Raw genomic sequence first — 14,542 nt, 5'->3', positions numbered from 1 at the left:
TATTTCTTGTATGGGAAGAGTTTAACATTATGGATACTAGTGCTTGGATAGAGTTTCCAATAATTTTGATGAGTTTAATTTGGAAATGACTCATTTCCCAGTTTCTGAAAGCTAGTGGAAGGTGACTCAGATTTTAAAGACAAATGTGTTTCAAGCTAAAATTTTATATGGATGATATAAAGTATTTTTATGAAATGATGGCTGTGCTCGACTTTAAAAAATACATTAAAAAATGTGGCTAGGGCCATTATTGGGGTATTTTTCTTATATTCATTGTCCAAAACAATTCATAGTTGTCCAAAACAATTCATAGTTGTCAAAAAATTCATAGTTGTTTTATTTTAGGGGAACTCTTAATGTTCAGGGTTTGTATAATCCAAAAAGCGTCACTTTTTACAAACTCTGTGTTTTGAGGAGGGCGTGTGCACATTGTAATGAGGGTTTGTGCACATTGTAATGAGGGTTTGTAGCAGCAGAGCATTCCATGCACAGCACACTGGGTCTTTTACAGTCTGCACCTATATTGCCTTTTATATGCTGCCCATCTGCATTTGCCAGGCCTGGTGTTTGTTTCTGTAGCCAGCAACTATTACAACTTTTCAGAATAAAGTGCCCTTTTCCTTAGTTGCCTCCTATAGTAGCAGTAGTGTTTAAAAAATGTGAATGGTGGGAAATGTGAGTTAGGAGTGGGAGAGAAATCATACAGTTTTTATGACAAAAGCAATTATGTTTTATATAGGTGGGTAGTGAAGAATAAAATCAACTTTCCATGTAATTTTTAGATAATTGTGTGTACACATGTGTATTGATTGATCAGAACCTTTCATTATCTACTGCCTAGCACAAAGGCTTAGATGTTTATTGTATTACCAAATATAAATATAACTACAGGGTCCGTATGTTTTATATGAGTGGTTTGATTTACACTTTTTATTCTGTAGTTGCCAAGAATGAAGTTGGAGAGCGAAATGGTTTTAAGGTAGGGTAAATTAAGAGACTTATTTTGAAACAGAAGAAAACCTCAAGTTCAGAAATTGTTAAACTTTTAGCACAATTGTGTGTTGTATGGGTCTGCATGTATGTGTTTTGTTGTTCCTTGAGAAAGAGACCTATTTGTTGGTAGATTTGGAGAAAACTCTTTAAAAGTTTTACAAAAAGCCTGCTATTTTGCATCTCCACTGTAGCTTCAGTACTGATCCTGGCTTTGGTGTTACATAGAGGAAGGTAGAGTTTCTCTACAGTGAACTTGAACTACTTTTGTTGAAATAGCTGAAAAATAATATAAGTTCATTCATTTTGGCAATAGTGTGCTTTATGGCTTAACCTGTGATTAACTCATTAATATCTGCAGGAAGAAAGATCTTTAATTTCTTACCATCTTGTTCCCTTTACTTAAACTTGCAGTTGGATCCAGTTATGTGCCATCTTATTTAGATGTAGCTTCATCTGTCTTGTGAAGATTATGTAAGGACATTTGTCTTTGTCTTGGCTTTGAAAAACCTTTGAGTAAAAAATATAATGTGCTGAATCCTCTGATCTTTCTGCCAGTGTAAGATGTCTAATTTTATTGACTAGCATGTGGGAAAGACCATACTGGTGACTAGAAGATAGCAGTGGTGTATTCATTAAGAGTGTGGATGTACCTTGAATGTAATGTTGACTATAATCAGGCAGATTTTTTCTTTCTTTCATGAGAACCTAACTCTGAATTCAGAACACTAAATGCATAGGTAGAAGGTTTTTGCTCTTTAAAAAATATAATTCTAGAATTGTTTAAATGCTTTCTAATGAGGCCGTAGATGTTTTTAATGAAATAATCTTATCATTTAGAGCTACATTTGAAATGTATATTCTCCAGAGATCTTAATTTTGTAATGATCATAGTCCTCAGTTGTAATTATCAGACCGGGATCTTTCCTTAGTTATGATTCTTAAATTTAAATAAATGGAGGTGCCAGCATCCCATCCATCCATCCATCCATCCATCCATCCATCCATCCATCCATCCAACACAAATTGGGAGCAGTTAAGAAGGCAGTCTTTTTTTTTTTTTTTTTTTTAAGATTTATTTATTTATTTATACAAGCAGTGGGTACAGTCAGAAGCGCAGGAGTGTGAGAGAATTCACTAGAGCCACAGCAGGGGACGGAACAGGCAGACTGGCGAAATACACTGCTGAGGGGAGCAGTGGGAGGCAGGAGAGGTCTGCGCACCGTGTGGACCCTCACCGGTGGCCGGGGATCGAACCGGTGCTGCAGAGGCTGCAGGCAGCTTTGCAGCCCAGCGCTCAACCACTGCACCACCAGGGGAGGCCCTAAGAAAGCAGTCTTACTAAGCAGGACTTAGTTGTTTTGTTAACATAAATGAAATTATACTCCCAGACTGTTCTTTTATTTGATATTAAATATTTTAGGTAATTTCAGTAAGTCCCCCTTTTCGAAAGGCAGATTGATATTAGACACATTATATTTTTGCCTTAATACCATAGCAGGAAAGTTAGTATAATAAAATTTAAGAAAATCTACTAGAAATAAGAGATGCAGGATAAAATTAGGGGGGCATGGTTTTTAATTTTATGGGACAGAAGAAGTATTGTTTAGTTTAGAAGCTATGTTAAATCTGTGCTTTGAATTTTTTCTTAGAGCCTTGGAAATTCACAGAGAGAATATGAAAAACAGGTTGTCCTGTACAGCATCCGTAATCAGTTACGATACAGAAATAACTTAGGTAAGTAGAAATATTTTACATTGGCTTGCTGATTTATTTTCATAAATCTATCATAACTTTTTTAATACTCATTTCATAATACTGAAATTATTACACATGCAGCCTTTAAGACACTGTGCCACCTAACAACACTTTACAGCGGCAAGGTTATTCTTTCTAATTCTGTTGTAAATTTGTTTTTAGATTTGTTTTACCTGTAGAAGATTAATCTTCATTTAAATGTCCTCTTTTTTGCTTGAGGTCAGAAATTCTGCCAGCAAAGAAGTTCTTAATAATGTTTTACTTTGAATTTTGTTTTTGTCTCCAAGCATTTTCCAAATAATATAACTTTAATGAAAACTCTTTCTTTAATGGAACAAATTATAGTTGGTTCCATTTTATTTAGCTCCCTTTTTTAGAAAATGTTAGCATTTTGTCAAATTATTTTGATTAGTCTGCTCCATTACCCTGCTAGCTTTTCAGACTCCCAAGTGTTACTCAGTTATTTTAAGCACAGTATTTTAGGGGTAGTTTTTATATTTAAATGTATTCCATTTATATCTAAAAAACAAAACTAGCAAGAAGTTTTTAAAAATAACCTTGACTTCATTGAAAACTATCTTCAGTTTGGCTATCTTGTAAAGTTGTATAAAAAGGGATTTGATAATTTTTACTATAGCTTACATTTTACATCTTTTTGCTAAAAATTATTTTCCTACTTAATCTGTCCTCTTACTACATTTTATTTACTTTACTGCAAGTCCGTTTCATATGGTATGATTGTCTTCTTCGCTCCAACTTGGATTATCTCATTTGTTTCTTCGAATTTACTTTTCTTTTAAACAAATTATTAGTTTGTAAAGTATTTATAATTAATGCAACTGAAAAAAAAAAAAAACTGGAAAATTTCCCTCTTTCCCCCAGTTAAACATGTCAAGAAAGATGAACGAAAATACTATGAAGAACTGTTAAAGTACAGTCGAGATCATCTCATGTTATACCCTTACCATTTGTCGGATATTATAGTAAAGGGCCTGAGGATAACACCATTTTCATATTACACCGGGATTATGGAGGTATGTTTACAGAGTACGTGAACCACTGGGAAATGTGAGTGACGACATGTCAGAGACGCTTCGCAGACGGTGACCAGCTCTGTGGTTCTCAGTCGCAGTGGACATAGTTTCTGAGTTTATAGTGTAAAAAAGACTGTTGGTTACAAGTTAACTGTTTTAGTCTCATGTGTACAAGTATTGTCACTAACATTGTTTTCTCAGTGGAAAGGTATTTCTACTCTGTACTTGAAGGCATTGTTGACGCTTTGTGCTGTCATAACAGTGATTGGTCACTTATGTTAGCAGAGTCGTAGACATTTTCTTGTTTATAATATATGAGTAAGGTTGAAAATGCACATGACAGAACTGAATATTCAGCTCAGAAAAATTTAATGTGTTCAACTGTTCACTAACTGTAGAAAGAATAAATGATATAAATCCAACATTATATAATATTTGTGTCAGTGAAAAAGAAATGTCTTAAGGGTTGTGCCTACTAATCTCTTCCTGTAATTATTAACTTTTAGGCGTACCTTTTAAGTCCTGCATTGAATAACTTTAAATATCAGTTATGCACTGCTTTTAATTGAACTTTGTGTAGAGATTAGCAATGTTTATCTAGAATCCATTTGCTGTTCAGTTATATCTGAGTGTTACTGTTTTGGGCTCAATCTCCACTTTAAGAGCAGAGAGAAGCCCAGAACTGAAGGAGATGGGAACCTCTTTATGATGGGATTTTCTTTACAAGAGCTCCCTTTGCTTTCCTCCTGAGGCCCTTTCTCCACAGGCACTGCTACAGTCTTGTGTCTCCTGTGTCCCTGCAGTAGGGTAAAGCTTGAGGTCTGACAGCCCATATTTCTTTTAATCCTTTCTCCCTAGAACCGTGTAGCATAGCGAAGGTGGCAGCTAAGCAGCACACAAGATATTTGTTGCTATCTCTTTGATTATTTTTGTGGCGGTTTCCACAGGTTTAAGGGAAATAGTAGGGGGTGTCTGTGTCCCATTACCGACTTTCAGTTACAACCAGGTTCTTGCTGCCCTCTGGTTTCTGTTCTTCCACTAGTGGGTATAGCCTGGGTTGAAAAATGGGTTTATCCCTGCAGTTAAAAGTTGATTTATTATTGGAAATGGGGGTTGGAAAGAGCTTGGATACTGAGTTTATCTCTGTTGCTGATTAGGACACGCAGGAGCAAAGATGACTAAGTGGTTAAAGTCTTTGTGGCGCATGTGTTAGATGCATGTTGACAGAGCTGTCTTCTGTTATGGCCTCTCAAGGTAGGAGTCTAGGAGCAGGTATGAAGTGTCAGAGGCTGGAACTCGAGCTCTAATAGAGGTATTTCTTGCATAGCTTCCACAGGGCAGAGGTTACAGGGCAGCTGTGTGGGATTCATAGAGAGAGAGAGCTGTGGGAAACCCAGACCTGAAAGTCTGATCTTCCTTGCTAGGTTGGGACCATGTGGTAAGTGCTACAATGTGGCATACATGCTTTAGGTTGCCCAACTCTGGTCTCAGTGCTTCATGTAACCATTACTCTTATTCTGTTTGGCTATAGGAATATATATTTTTATACATATTTCTATCTAAGGACATATTGCATTTAAAATTTCTAATTTTTCTCTTTAAAAGGACATTATGAACAGTGAGAAAAGTTATGACTCATTACCCAATTTTACTGCAGCTGACTGTAAGTATTTAATGATGCTGAAGGAGTTAATATTCAGAGTATGTCTGTGTGCAACATGCACACGTGTCTGTCAGTATTGTGATGTATTTTTAATCTGGAATACTTGGAAGATGAAAACAGCAAGCAGCTGTATGATGGGAATTTTATCAGGTGATACCAGGCATGTGTAAAATTTAGTCTAAATGTCTAAGAGGATTGTTTGGCAGTGGTAGAATCAGAAAAACAGAGCTAATCTATATATTTTCAGAGAATGAAGTTCTTTCTGTTACTTGGGCTGAGGGAAGAAAACTTGGGCACATTATTTTTGCAGCATGGTATCACAGTTATTAACATAACATGCCGGTTTTTTGTTCCGCTTATTTTAGTGAAGTTATATTGAAAATGTGTTCTAATTGTTTGGGATAAGAAGAAACTTGCTGAAAAGTACTCTTTAACTTCCCGAAATTAGCAAGACTTCTATTTTTTAAAAATGTTCTTAGTTAGCATTGTCAGAAGTTAATATTCATCTTTTCCAATCTCATTCTCAGTTTGGTTTTCTTTTATATTTTGATTGACTAAATCCTTTTAATTTGATACTGATTGTCAATCAGTAATCAAAAGAACAAAAGCCATAGGTTTTTTCCTAGAAGATTTGTCACTGTACTGACATTTCAGAATATATTAAATGTTTTTAAAGGAAAGACTCTTTCTTTCAGGTCTGAGGCTTCTTGGCATAGGAAGAAACCAGTACATTGATCTGATGAATCAGTGTAGGTCGTCAAAAGTAAGTTAGTTGTTTACCTATTTTTCCTAATGTCTTGTTCTCCTTATCAGACAGTTGGATTAACTTTTTAAAGTAGAAATAATAATGTCTTTGATTAGATAAAATATGCATAATGTAGAAACAATACAAAAACAACTCAGTCTTCTCTAAGTTAGAGCATAAGTGATTATTGAATTAAAAATATTTGGCGCATAAAACATTTATTTTTAAAAATTAGTTACACTTCACTGATTTCCTTTTGTGCTTATTCCACTCCCAGGACTCACTTAATGGATGACATATTTTCCAAATGCATTTTTGCCTTCTGGGTTTTATTTGAATTTCTGGGTTTAGATCCAGATTATTAATTCGTTTTTGAAGCAATTTACTTTGAAATAATTTGAGAGTGACTTTCTCCCTTCAATTATTTAAGATCTTTAAACAGGAAGATTTAAAAAGTTATTTAGCTTGTTAGATTCTTATGCTTGATTTAAAAAGAAAGTAATAATTAGGTTCATTGCAAATTCTCAGTGTTTGTACCATTGCAGAAATTTTTCAGAAGGAAAACAGCTCGTGATCTTCTACCAGTGAAACCAGTGGAGATTGCCATAGAGGTGTGGTGGGTGGTGCAGGCTGGATATATCACAGAAGATGATATAAAGGTAGATGTCCTTAAAAATTAAGCATAGAATTTTCATATTGTAAAAAATGTTTCATAATTTAAAAAAATTTAAAGAAGGGCACTCTTTGGTTTTCTCAAAAAAAATTAAATTCAGAAATTTCAGTGACCTATGTAGGCTAGAGTATTGTTGAGTTTCAGAAATACTGTAATAATGAGGAAGGCTTGACTTCACTCATTAAAATCTGGGGATTTTAATTAGATAAAAGTTTTAGGTCAAGTGATGTGATACTGCAGCTCTCAACATTAGCTAGCACTTTTGACCACTCCTGTGTGCTAAATGTGCCAGGTGCTATTCCAAGCACTTTATATTGTCTCACTTGAGTCTCATAATAGTCCCAGAGGTGTGTATTTTTTGTACCCCATTTCATGTATGAGGAGAGTGAGCACAAAGAAGTGCAGTAAGGGCTCAAGTCGTCATGGAGTAAAGGTCCAGGAGTTGAACCCAGGCTGTTTGCTGTGGATGCTCTGTCTGAAGTGCCTGACTGAAGCAGGAAGTGTTTTGATAGGAGGATAGTGTCAAGAAAAAGGGAAATTATATTCTTTGATATCAGACCACATTTGATTAAAGCTTATGCCTTTCAGGAGAGAGGTTGATTTAGAGGAAAGGGGTAGAGTGAGAGGAGCTAAAGACCAGATTATATCGCGATGTGGTTGAAGGAATGTAAGTGAGTATGTGGGCTTTCTTAGTTTGCATTTTGTTTTACGCCAAAGGAGAGATTAAACCCAGTGAGTGGAAGGCTTCAAATTTTTGCTTCGGATAACTTCCTAAACTTCCTGACAAAGCTGTGAGTATGTTTCATAAGATAGTGAACTTCTTGTCTCACTGATGACACTGTGAAGTTTGAGTAAACTTCTGATTTGAGAATTTGTGGATTATGTGGATCAGATTCCAAATTCCAGTCGGTATTTTTAGTGAACAATTATTTGTACCAGCAAATACTAATAGTTAGTTTGTTCTTTTCTGTTGGAAGCATTCTTTGGCATCTTAATTAATGAGTATAAGCATAGCTTTTTTTGTTTGCATTCTGAGTGACAAATGAAAAAACTATGTAGTTCACTCAACTAATGACAAAATCATTGGTTTAAACATTAATAGATCTGAGGACACTTATGAATTAGTTAATGTGGACAGAACTTAATTGGAAATATTTTGCTTTTCTTAGATATGCACTTTGCCTGAGAAATGCGCTATTGATAAGATCATCGATGCGGGCCCTCAACTCTCTGGATCACTAGATTACAATGTAGTACATAGTAAGTGGTTAGTAGAAAAGGTCTTCTGTCAACATAAAACTTGTTTTAAACCATCAACAACTAATAATATTTATTTTATCAATTAGACAAGAATAGTAATATTTCCTAAGGCTTGGGATTGCTTGCAATGTGACATTAGTTCCTTGTTTTCCAGTGTGGCTATAATTTGTCACAGCCACTAGAAATTTATACAAATAGGGCCTCCCTGGTGGTGGCGCAGCGGTTGAGTGCTGGGTAGTGAAGCTGCCTGCAGCCTCTATAGCCCCGGTTCAATCCCTGGCCGCTTGGTGAGGGTCCCACATGGCGCGCAGACCTCTCCTGCCTCCCGCTGCTCCCCTCAGCAGTGTATTGTCATTCTGCCTGTACTGTTTACTGCTCTGGCTCTGGTGAATTCTCTCACCCTCCCTGCTTCTGACTGTACCCAATGCTTGTATAAATAAATAAATCTTTAAAAAAAAAGAAATTTATACAAATAGCTTGTAAGGAGAAAATTGAAGGAAAATTTGAAGGAAACTGAGATTTGAAAACTTCAATATAATTCTTTTTTCTATTTTATTTTTTTCATATAGCATTCAGTTATAAGAATATGGGGAAAAAATCAATGTTTTTTAATATATTACTATGTTTAATAAAGTTCATCTAAATCAAGGTAATTTTGCTTCTGTAGGTTTATATAACAAAGGATTTATTTATTTGGATGTACCGATATCTGATGACAGCTGTATAGCGGGTGAGTAGGTGCTAATATTTTTCAGTGTTTCTTGAATGACTTCTTGAATGACTTCTAGGTGCTGGGCATTGCATGTCACTCTAATAAGTTAAATACAAATAATTTTAGTGCTTTTCAAAAAATGTTTCTTCTTTATCACATTTAAATTGTAACATTTACATTCTTTATTTTCACTTATATTTAATTTGTTGTACACAGTGTATTGAAGTAATAGAAATCCAGGGTAATTTTCTCACAATCTCAAATCAGTTCAATTTTTTTTTATAAATTCATGTCACCTTTAGTCCTGTTCATTGCATAAGTTTTTGCATTTATTCAAAAATATTAGAGAATCTTATATTCTTCTTATTCACTTAACATGTCTGTGTCTTTCATGTTGCTGCTGTCTTTTTTGTCTTTACATACTCCCTTTCTCCTCACTCACCTCTCTTAAGTTAAATCAATATTAAGACTTTTGCGTATTTCCTGTTATACCTTATGGTTCTGTCAGTTTATTGAATGATTCCTCTTTTGCTGGTTATCTGGTTATTTAGGTTATTTCTAGTTTTTTTGCTGCAGTCATGATGCAGTTAACATCCTTGAATACAGACTAGGGCTTTTTTCTGTTGGTTAGATTTCTTACCAATTTGTAAGGCCACTTATTGATAGTCATCTCTGACTGTTCCCTGAATTGGAATGACCTGTGAAAGTAAGGCAGTTTGACAACATGGCAGCTATCAAATTCAGTACAAAACACCTGGCAGTGATTTCACAGGAGACATTTCAGACATGTTTCAACGCATTACAAGCACTGTGGGTAGTTGAACAATGTGGAGGAGAGATAGTCTTTGAAGAAAACAAACATGAGTGTATTGTTAAATGTATTTATTACATTGTTTATCATACTTTATGCTTATACATTTTATGTCAAACCTTTTATAGTTTCTTGGTTTCTGTTTTGCTTGAATAGAATACTTTTAGGATCTATAGTCTAAAAAGTCTTTAAAACTTACAATTGTCATTTACATTCAAATCTGTGACTTGGAACTTATTTTCATATTTGATCTGAAGTAAGGTTTCTTATTTGGCTAACCAGTAGCATTTGGTTAAATGCTGCCACTATTTTTTCGATAACTTACTACTGCTGAATGATGGTATAACTTTTCCATACACTGAATTCCTATCTTACTGGATCTAATTCTGTCCTTTTTTCTTCACCAATTTATTTTTAAGCCATATTATTTTAATTACATTGACTTCAAATAATCTTTAATATTATCTTTCCTTGTAAGTCTTTACATATATAACTCTTTGGACTATTCCCAGGTATTTTTTCTTTGTTTATTTATTTTTGTTAATAATTTTTTGAGTAACATTTTATGATATAAAATTCTAAATTTCTAGATGAGTATAATGCAAGACCTGTCTCCCGCCTTTTCCTTTGCCACCCAATTTGTCTTTTAGCAACCACTGTTAAATGACTAGTGCAGCCTTCCAGAAGTATACTGTGTACATGCTATTCCATATCTTTTCACATAGATTTGCCTCTTTCTTTTTGTCTGGATGTAAATTGTGTATTTCTAACCTTGTAGTGCCTTGGTTTCATCATCTTTAAAATAGGGGTACAGCATTGAACAATTCATGGGGTTAGAAGGAGTAAATAAAATTGTATATATAAAGTACTTTGGCAGTTTCTAAAATGTAGCTTTTGATCCTTAACAAATTCTTGGATGACTGGAAATATAGGTAGAAGATGACATAATCAGATCTGGAAAGTGAATATCCTATCCTAAGTGTGGTTTTTCTCAGTATTATCATTCTAACCAGTTGAAATTTGTCTTTTTCTTTCTGTTGGCAATAATTTAGGTTTTGGGTACAATTAATGGTATTAGAGCTGGGGGAACCCAAGGCTACCCAAGTCCTGCTATGGCCTTGGCATTCCTTCCCAGGGAGTGGGTAGAGCATGCTAGTAAAAAACTTTTGGGCATCTGGACTCGAGAGATGGAGAGAAGTGAGTGTGAATCAACTTTCAACTATCAGGTGGAGAGCAGTGCTTGGATGTCTCCTCTGCTGAAGAAAGTTTTGACATTTTGCTGTTGAGGCCACTGATGAGGGTACAGAATAGAAAGCCCCCCAGGGTAGATTATAGCAGTGATTGCTGGAAGACAAGTCACACAAGTGAATTTCCTGTCTTCTCAGGACAAAGTTGAATAATGGGGAAAAGGCAGCGAGCCAATCCTTTCACCCGCCTGGCTTCAAGACTCTTTGTTGGCGTGCTTTGCTTTTCCATTTTATCTTGTTTAGCCTGCCTGTCTTACCATTATGAATCAGTCTTGCCATTATGAATCAGTCCCAGACCCCTTGATTTGCTAACCAAGTTCATGTTTTCAGCACTTCCTCAGCTTTAGTAATGCTTGGGAGGTCCACGGGGATTATAACACTTGTAGGATTTGTGCCTTCCCAGCAGAGTCCGTGCTTTGTAGACAAGGTTGTACATAGTCTTAATGTTGAGAGTTTTAGAAAACTTGCTGTGGTATCGATAAAATAAATCAAAGCTGAAATCTTTCCCTAAATAAGAGTCTTCTATTTTTTGAATTGATACTTAAATGATACTTTCTTGTCTTATGAAATTACAACACTGAGGAAAGTCTGTTTTGTTTATTTTAGTTCCTCCTCTTGAAGGTTTTGTAATGAATCGAGTGCAAGGTGATTATTTTGAAACTCTACTCTATAAGATATTTGTTTCAATAGATGAACATACTAATGTTGCAGAGGTAAGTATGACAACTTCTAATGAAAGAATTTAACCTCAGGATTATACGTGTAGAAAGTAGTAGGTAAAATTAATTTTATGATTAAGATGTTTTTAAAATCTACACATGTGTAGCTCAGCCTATGATATACTTGAATCATTATTCTTAAATCACTTTCTGCATATATGTATTACTTTTTAGTTAATTTATAATTTGGTGATTAGCTTTTTATATAACTTTATAGTGAAAGAATTATAGACGAGTGATCTAGGAGTTTTCTTATTTTAAATGAGACAAGATTAAAGAGTCAAGGAATCTTAAATTGTTATGGTTACTACCTGGATTCATACTGCTCTTAGCATCTTAAAGATATGGAAAGAAGGAAGTTCTGATTTTCAAAATTTATTCATTCTGCCAGTTCATAATTTAAAATAATGCTGATTGTGGTTAAAGAATTGATTACAATTATGTAATATGCTGGTAATTCTAAGAATGTCTAATAATATTTTCTTTTCCAGCTTGCAAATGTCCTTGAGATAGACTTATCCCTGGTTAAGGTAGGTACTTTTTATACCCTCTCTTCTTATGAATACTGAAGGTGTTTTATTGCAGATTTTTGTCTGGATAGGTTTCTGAGAAAGAGAAACAGCGAGATTCTCACTAGCTGTCAGAGGGAGCGTGTACAGTGAGGGGGTGCTTGCAGAGATAGATGAGAGCGCAGTAAGCATCTTGAAGCTGACTTCCATGCTAGGAAATAAAATGAGCACTCAGACACTCTGTGGAGTGGGAAGTGGGCTGATCATTTTCTTGTGATGAGGTCAGTTAAAACAACAAGACCTGTTTTGCTGTGGGCCCATATAAGGAGAGCCATGATCCCGGAGAATTCAAAGCTCTCCCTCTCCTGTATGTGAAGACCTTACGGCAAGGACTGGCCTCCTGAAAATTGTTTTCTTTAGTTATGGGATGAAAACGTTTGAGCATCACTCTTAGCGTATTGTAGGCACTCTTGTATCTTGACAGAGATGATGCTCATTTCCTTATTATTCCTTTCAGAATGCTGTCTCAATGTATTGCCGACTGGGCTTTGCCCATAAGAAGGGACAAGTAATAAATTTGGATCAACTTCATTCATCATGGAGGAATGTTCCATCTGTAAACAGATTAAAGTAACTCATTTATTCAGTATAAATTATTAGTTTCCTTTTAAAATAAGTATTTGTTTTTTCATAGAGAAGCTTTACTTCGTCAGCCTGTAAACTGAGGTGAATTTTATACACTATTCACTTTTAATCTTTTGAGTGTGATAAATCATTTTTAGAATCTGATGAAAACTGAGAGTCCATCCCCCAGAAGAAAGCACATGCAATATTTTGTGCATAATTTTAAAGGCTTCTCAAATTACCTAAAGCCTATCCATGTGTCTCGGCTAAGAACCGTTGTGCAAAGCATTTTTGGGCTTCAGCTCAATTTTGGGCATGACTGTAAGACTAGATTTAGATGGATGTTCATAATTTAAGTATGACTTCAGTAGCTAATTTTACATAAGATCATTTTTGTGATTTTAAAAAGTGAATATTTTCTTCATTAATAGGAGTACTTTAGATCCACAAAAGATGTTGCTGTCGTGGGATGGCGGGGAAAGTAGGAGTCCCGTGCAAGAGGCTTCGTCAGCTACTGACACGGACACAAATAGCCAAGAAGACCCAGGTTAGCAGTGACTGGTGTAATTTAGAGTCTGTCTGTAGATGTGGTATGTGTACCCACACACCTTTCCAGACATGCAGTGGTTTTACAGTTTTGTCCTAGATTTCGTTCAGTTTGCAGTCCTTGAATACTTTCCTCATATTTGGGGCACTGTGTTAAGTCTTAGGGATGCAAAATTTACAAGACTGTGCTGCTTTCCTTCTGAGAGTTCTATTTAGAGAGAGGGAAGGTAGTGTAAACAAGAACCACAGTGGTGTGAGAAGTGTCCTGGTGCTTGTGGGGAGCAGAGGGGAAGAGACCCTTTACTGCTTGGAAAGGTTGGGAAAGTCTTCATGGAGAATAAATGAATGAGAACTTGCCAGCCGGTGAGCAAGGGACGGCCTTAGCATGGACTATGTATGAAGAGGGGGCAAAACATTGTGGATGGAGGGGCACGTGGTTTTATGTTGAGGTGGGAAAGTGGGAAAGGAGCACGGCTTCTGCCAGATAGTTCTGTTAACCGAGCCAGCTGGCGTGTCTGCAGAGGTTAGGCCAGTTGCGCTTATTAATTTGATATTATCAAGTCCTGGTTAAATGTTGGTTTCAAGAAATTTACTACAAAAGTGAATTTGCCTTATCATTTTTTTTTTTCTTTAAATTTTCTCCATTGGTTGTAGGTAGGACTCAGGTCTCTTATGGTTATTAAAACATTGCTAATATTTAATTATGTAATTTTTGTATATTAAAAAAATGCTGCACTTTCTCATTGTAAGTGATAAGCAAAGAATTTTCATTGATTTGACTTTAAATTATAATTTTTTTCCCCAGCTGACACAGCCAGTATAAGCAGTTTGAGTTTGTCTACAGGATATACAAAGCGTATTGCATTCCTCTTTGACTCAACCCTTACTGCTTTTTTAATGATGGGAAATCTTTCACCAGTAAGTCAAAATATGAAATAAGAAAATGTTTAAATATGAGAATGTTTCAATTAAAGATTAGATGTAATGTATAAAGTACTTCAATATTTTAACATCTTTTTCTAAGTACTAGATTTATTCCTGAAAATTCAGCTGACTTTGTATTTCTTAGAGGAATCTTAGTGACTTTTTAGTAGGGCTACTTTTATAATTAGCAGTATCCATCCTTCACCTCACTTCACTCATCTTTTAGTTTACATGTATTGGAAAGAAAATGTATGTATGTTACACTTGGCATAAAAGGGAGAAATTAGAACTTTTGTAATAGGCACTTATAGAATAGTAGGGTATATT

The 14,542-nt window shown here is 35.3% G+C and overlaps 1 protein-coding gene across 1 annotated transcript in view; it reads left to right on the top strand.

Moving 5' to 3' along the window:
* The window catches only part of FAM91A1 (family with sequence similarity 91 member A1), a 36,832-nt gene that overhangs the window by 2,293 nt on the left and 19,997 nt on the right, over nucleotides 1–14,542 (top strand). Inside the window, exons 2-13 of the mRNA XM_037502004.2 lie at nucleotides 2,643–2,727; nucleotides 3,631–3,782; nucleotides 5,388–5,445; nucleotides 6,141–6,208; nucleotides 6,736–6,849; nucleotides 8,033–8,123; nucleotides 8,791–8,853; nucleotides 11,500–11,606; nucleotides 12,104–12,142; nucleotides 12,639–12,751; nucleotides 13,177–13,292; nucleotides 14,097–14,209. Coding sequence (XP_037357901.1) covers nucleotides 2,643–2,727; nucleotides 3,631–3,782; nucleotides 5,388–5,445; nucleotides 6,141–6,208; nucleotides 6,736–6,849; nucleotides 8,033–8,123; nucleotides 8,791–8,853; nucleotides 11,500–11,606; nucleotides 12,104–12,142; nucleotides 12,639–12,751; nucleotides 13,177–13,292; nucleotides 14,097–14,209 — 1,119 coding nt within the window. The remainder of the gene's footprint in view (nucleotides 1–2,642; nucleotides 2,728–3,630; nucleotides 3,783–5,387; nucleotides 5,446–6,140; nucleotides 6,209–6,735; nucleotides 6,850–8,032; nucleotides 8,124–8,790; nucleotides 8,854–11,499; nucleotides 11,607–12,103; nucleotides 12,143–12,638; nucleotides 12,752–13,176; nucleotides 13,293–14,096; nucleotides 14,210–14,542) is intronic.

The sequence above is a fragment of the Talpa occidentalis genome, unplaced genomic scaffold (genome assembly GCF_014898055.3).
Source record: "Talpa occidentalis isolate TD23 unplaced genomic scaffold, MPIMG_talOcc4v2.1, whole genome shotgun sequence".
NCBI lineage: Eukaryota > Metazoa > Chordata > Mammalia > Eulipotyphla > Talpidae > Talpa > Talpa occidentalis.
The sequence above is the reverse complement of the archived record's forward strand: the minus strand, read 5'-3'. Positions and strand labels throughout refer to the sequence as shown.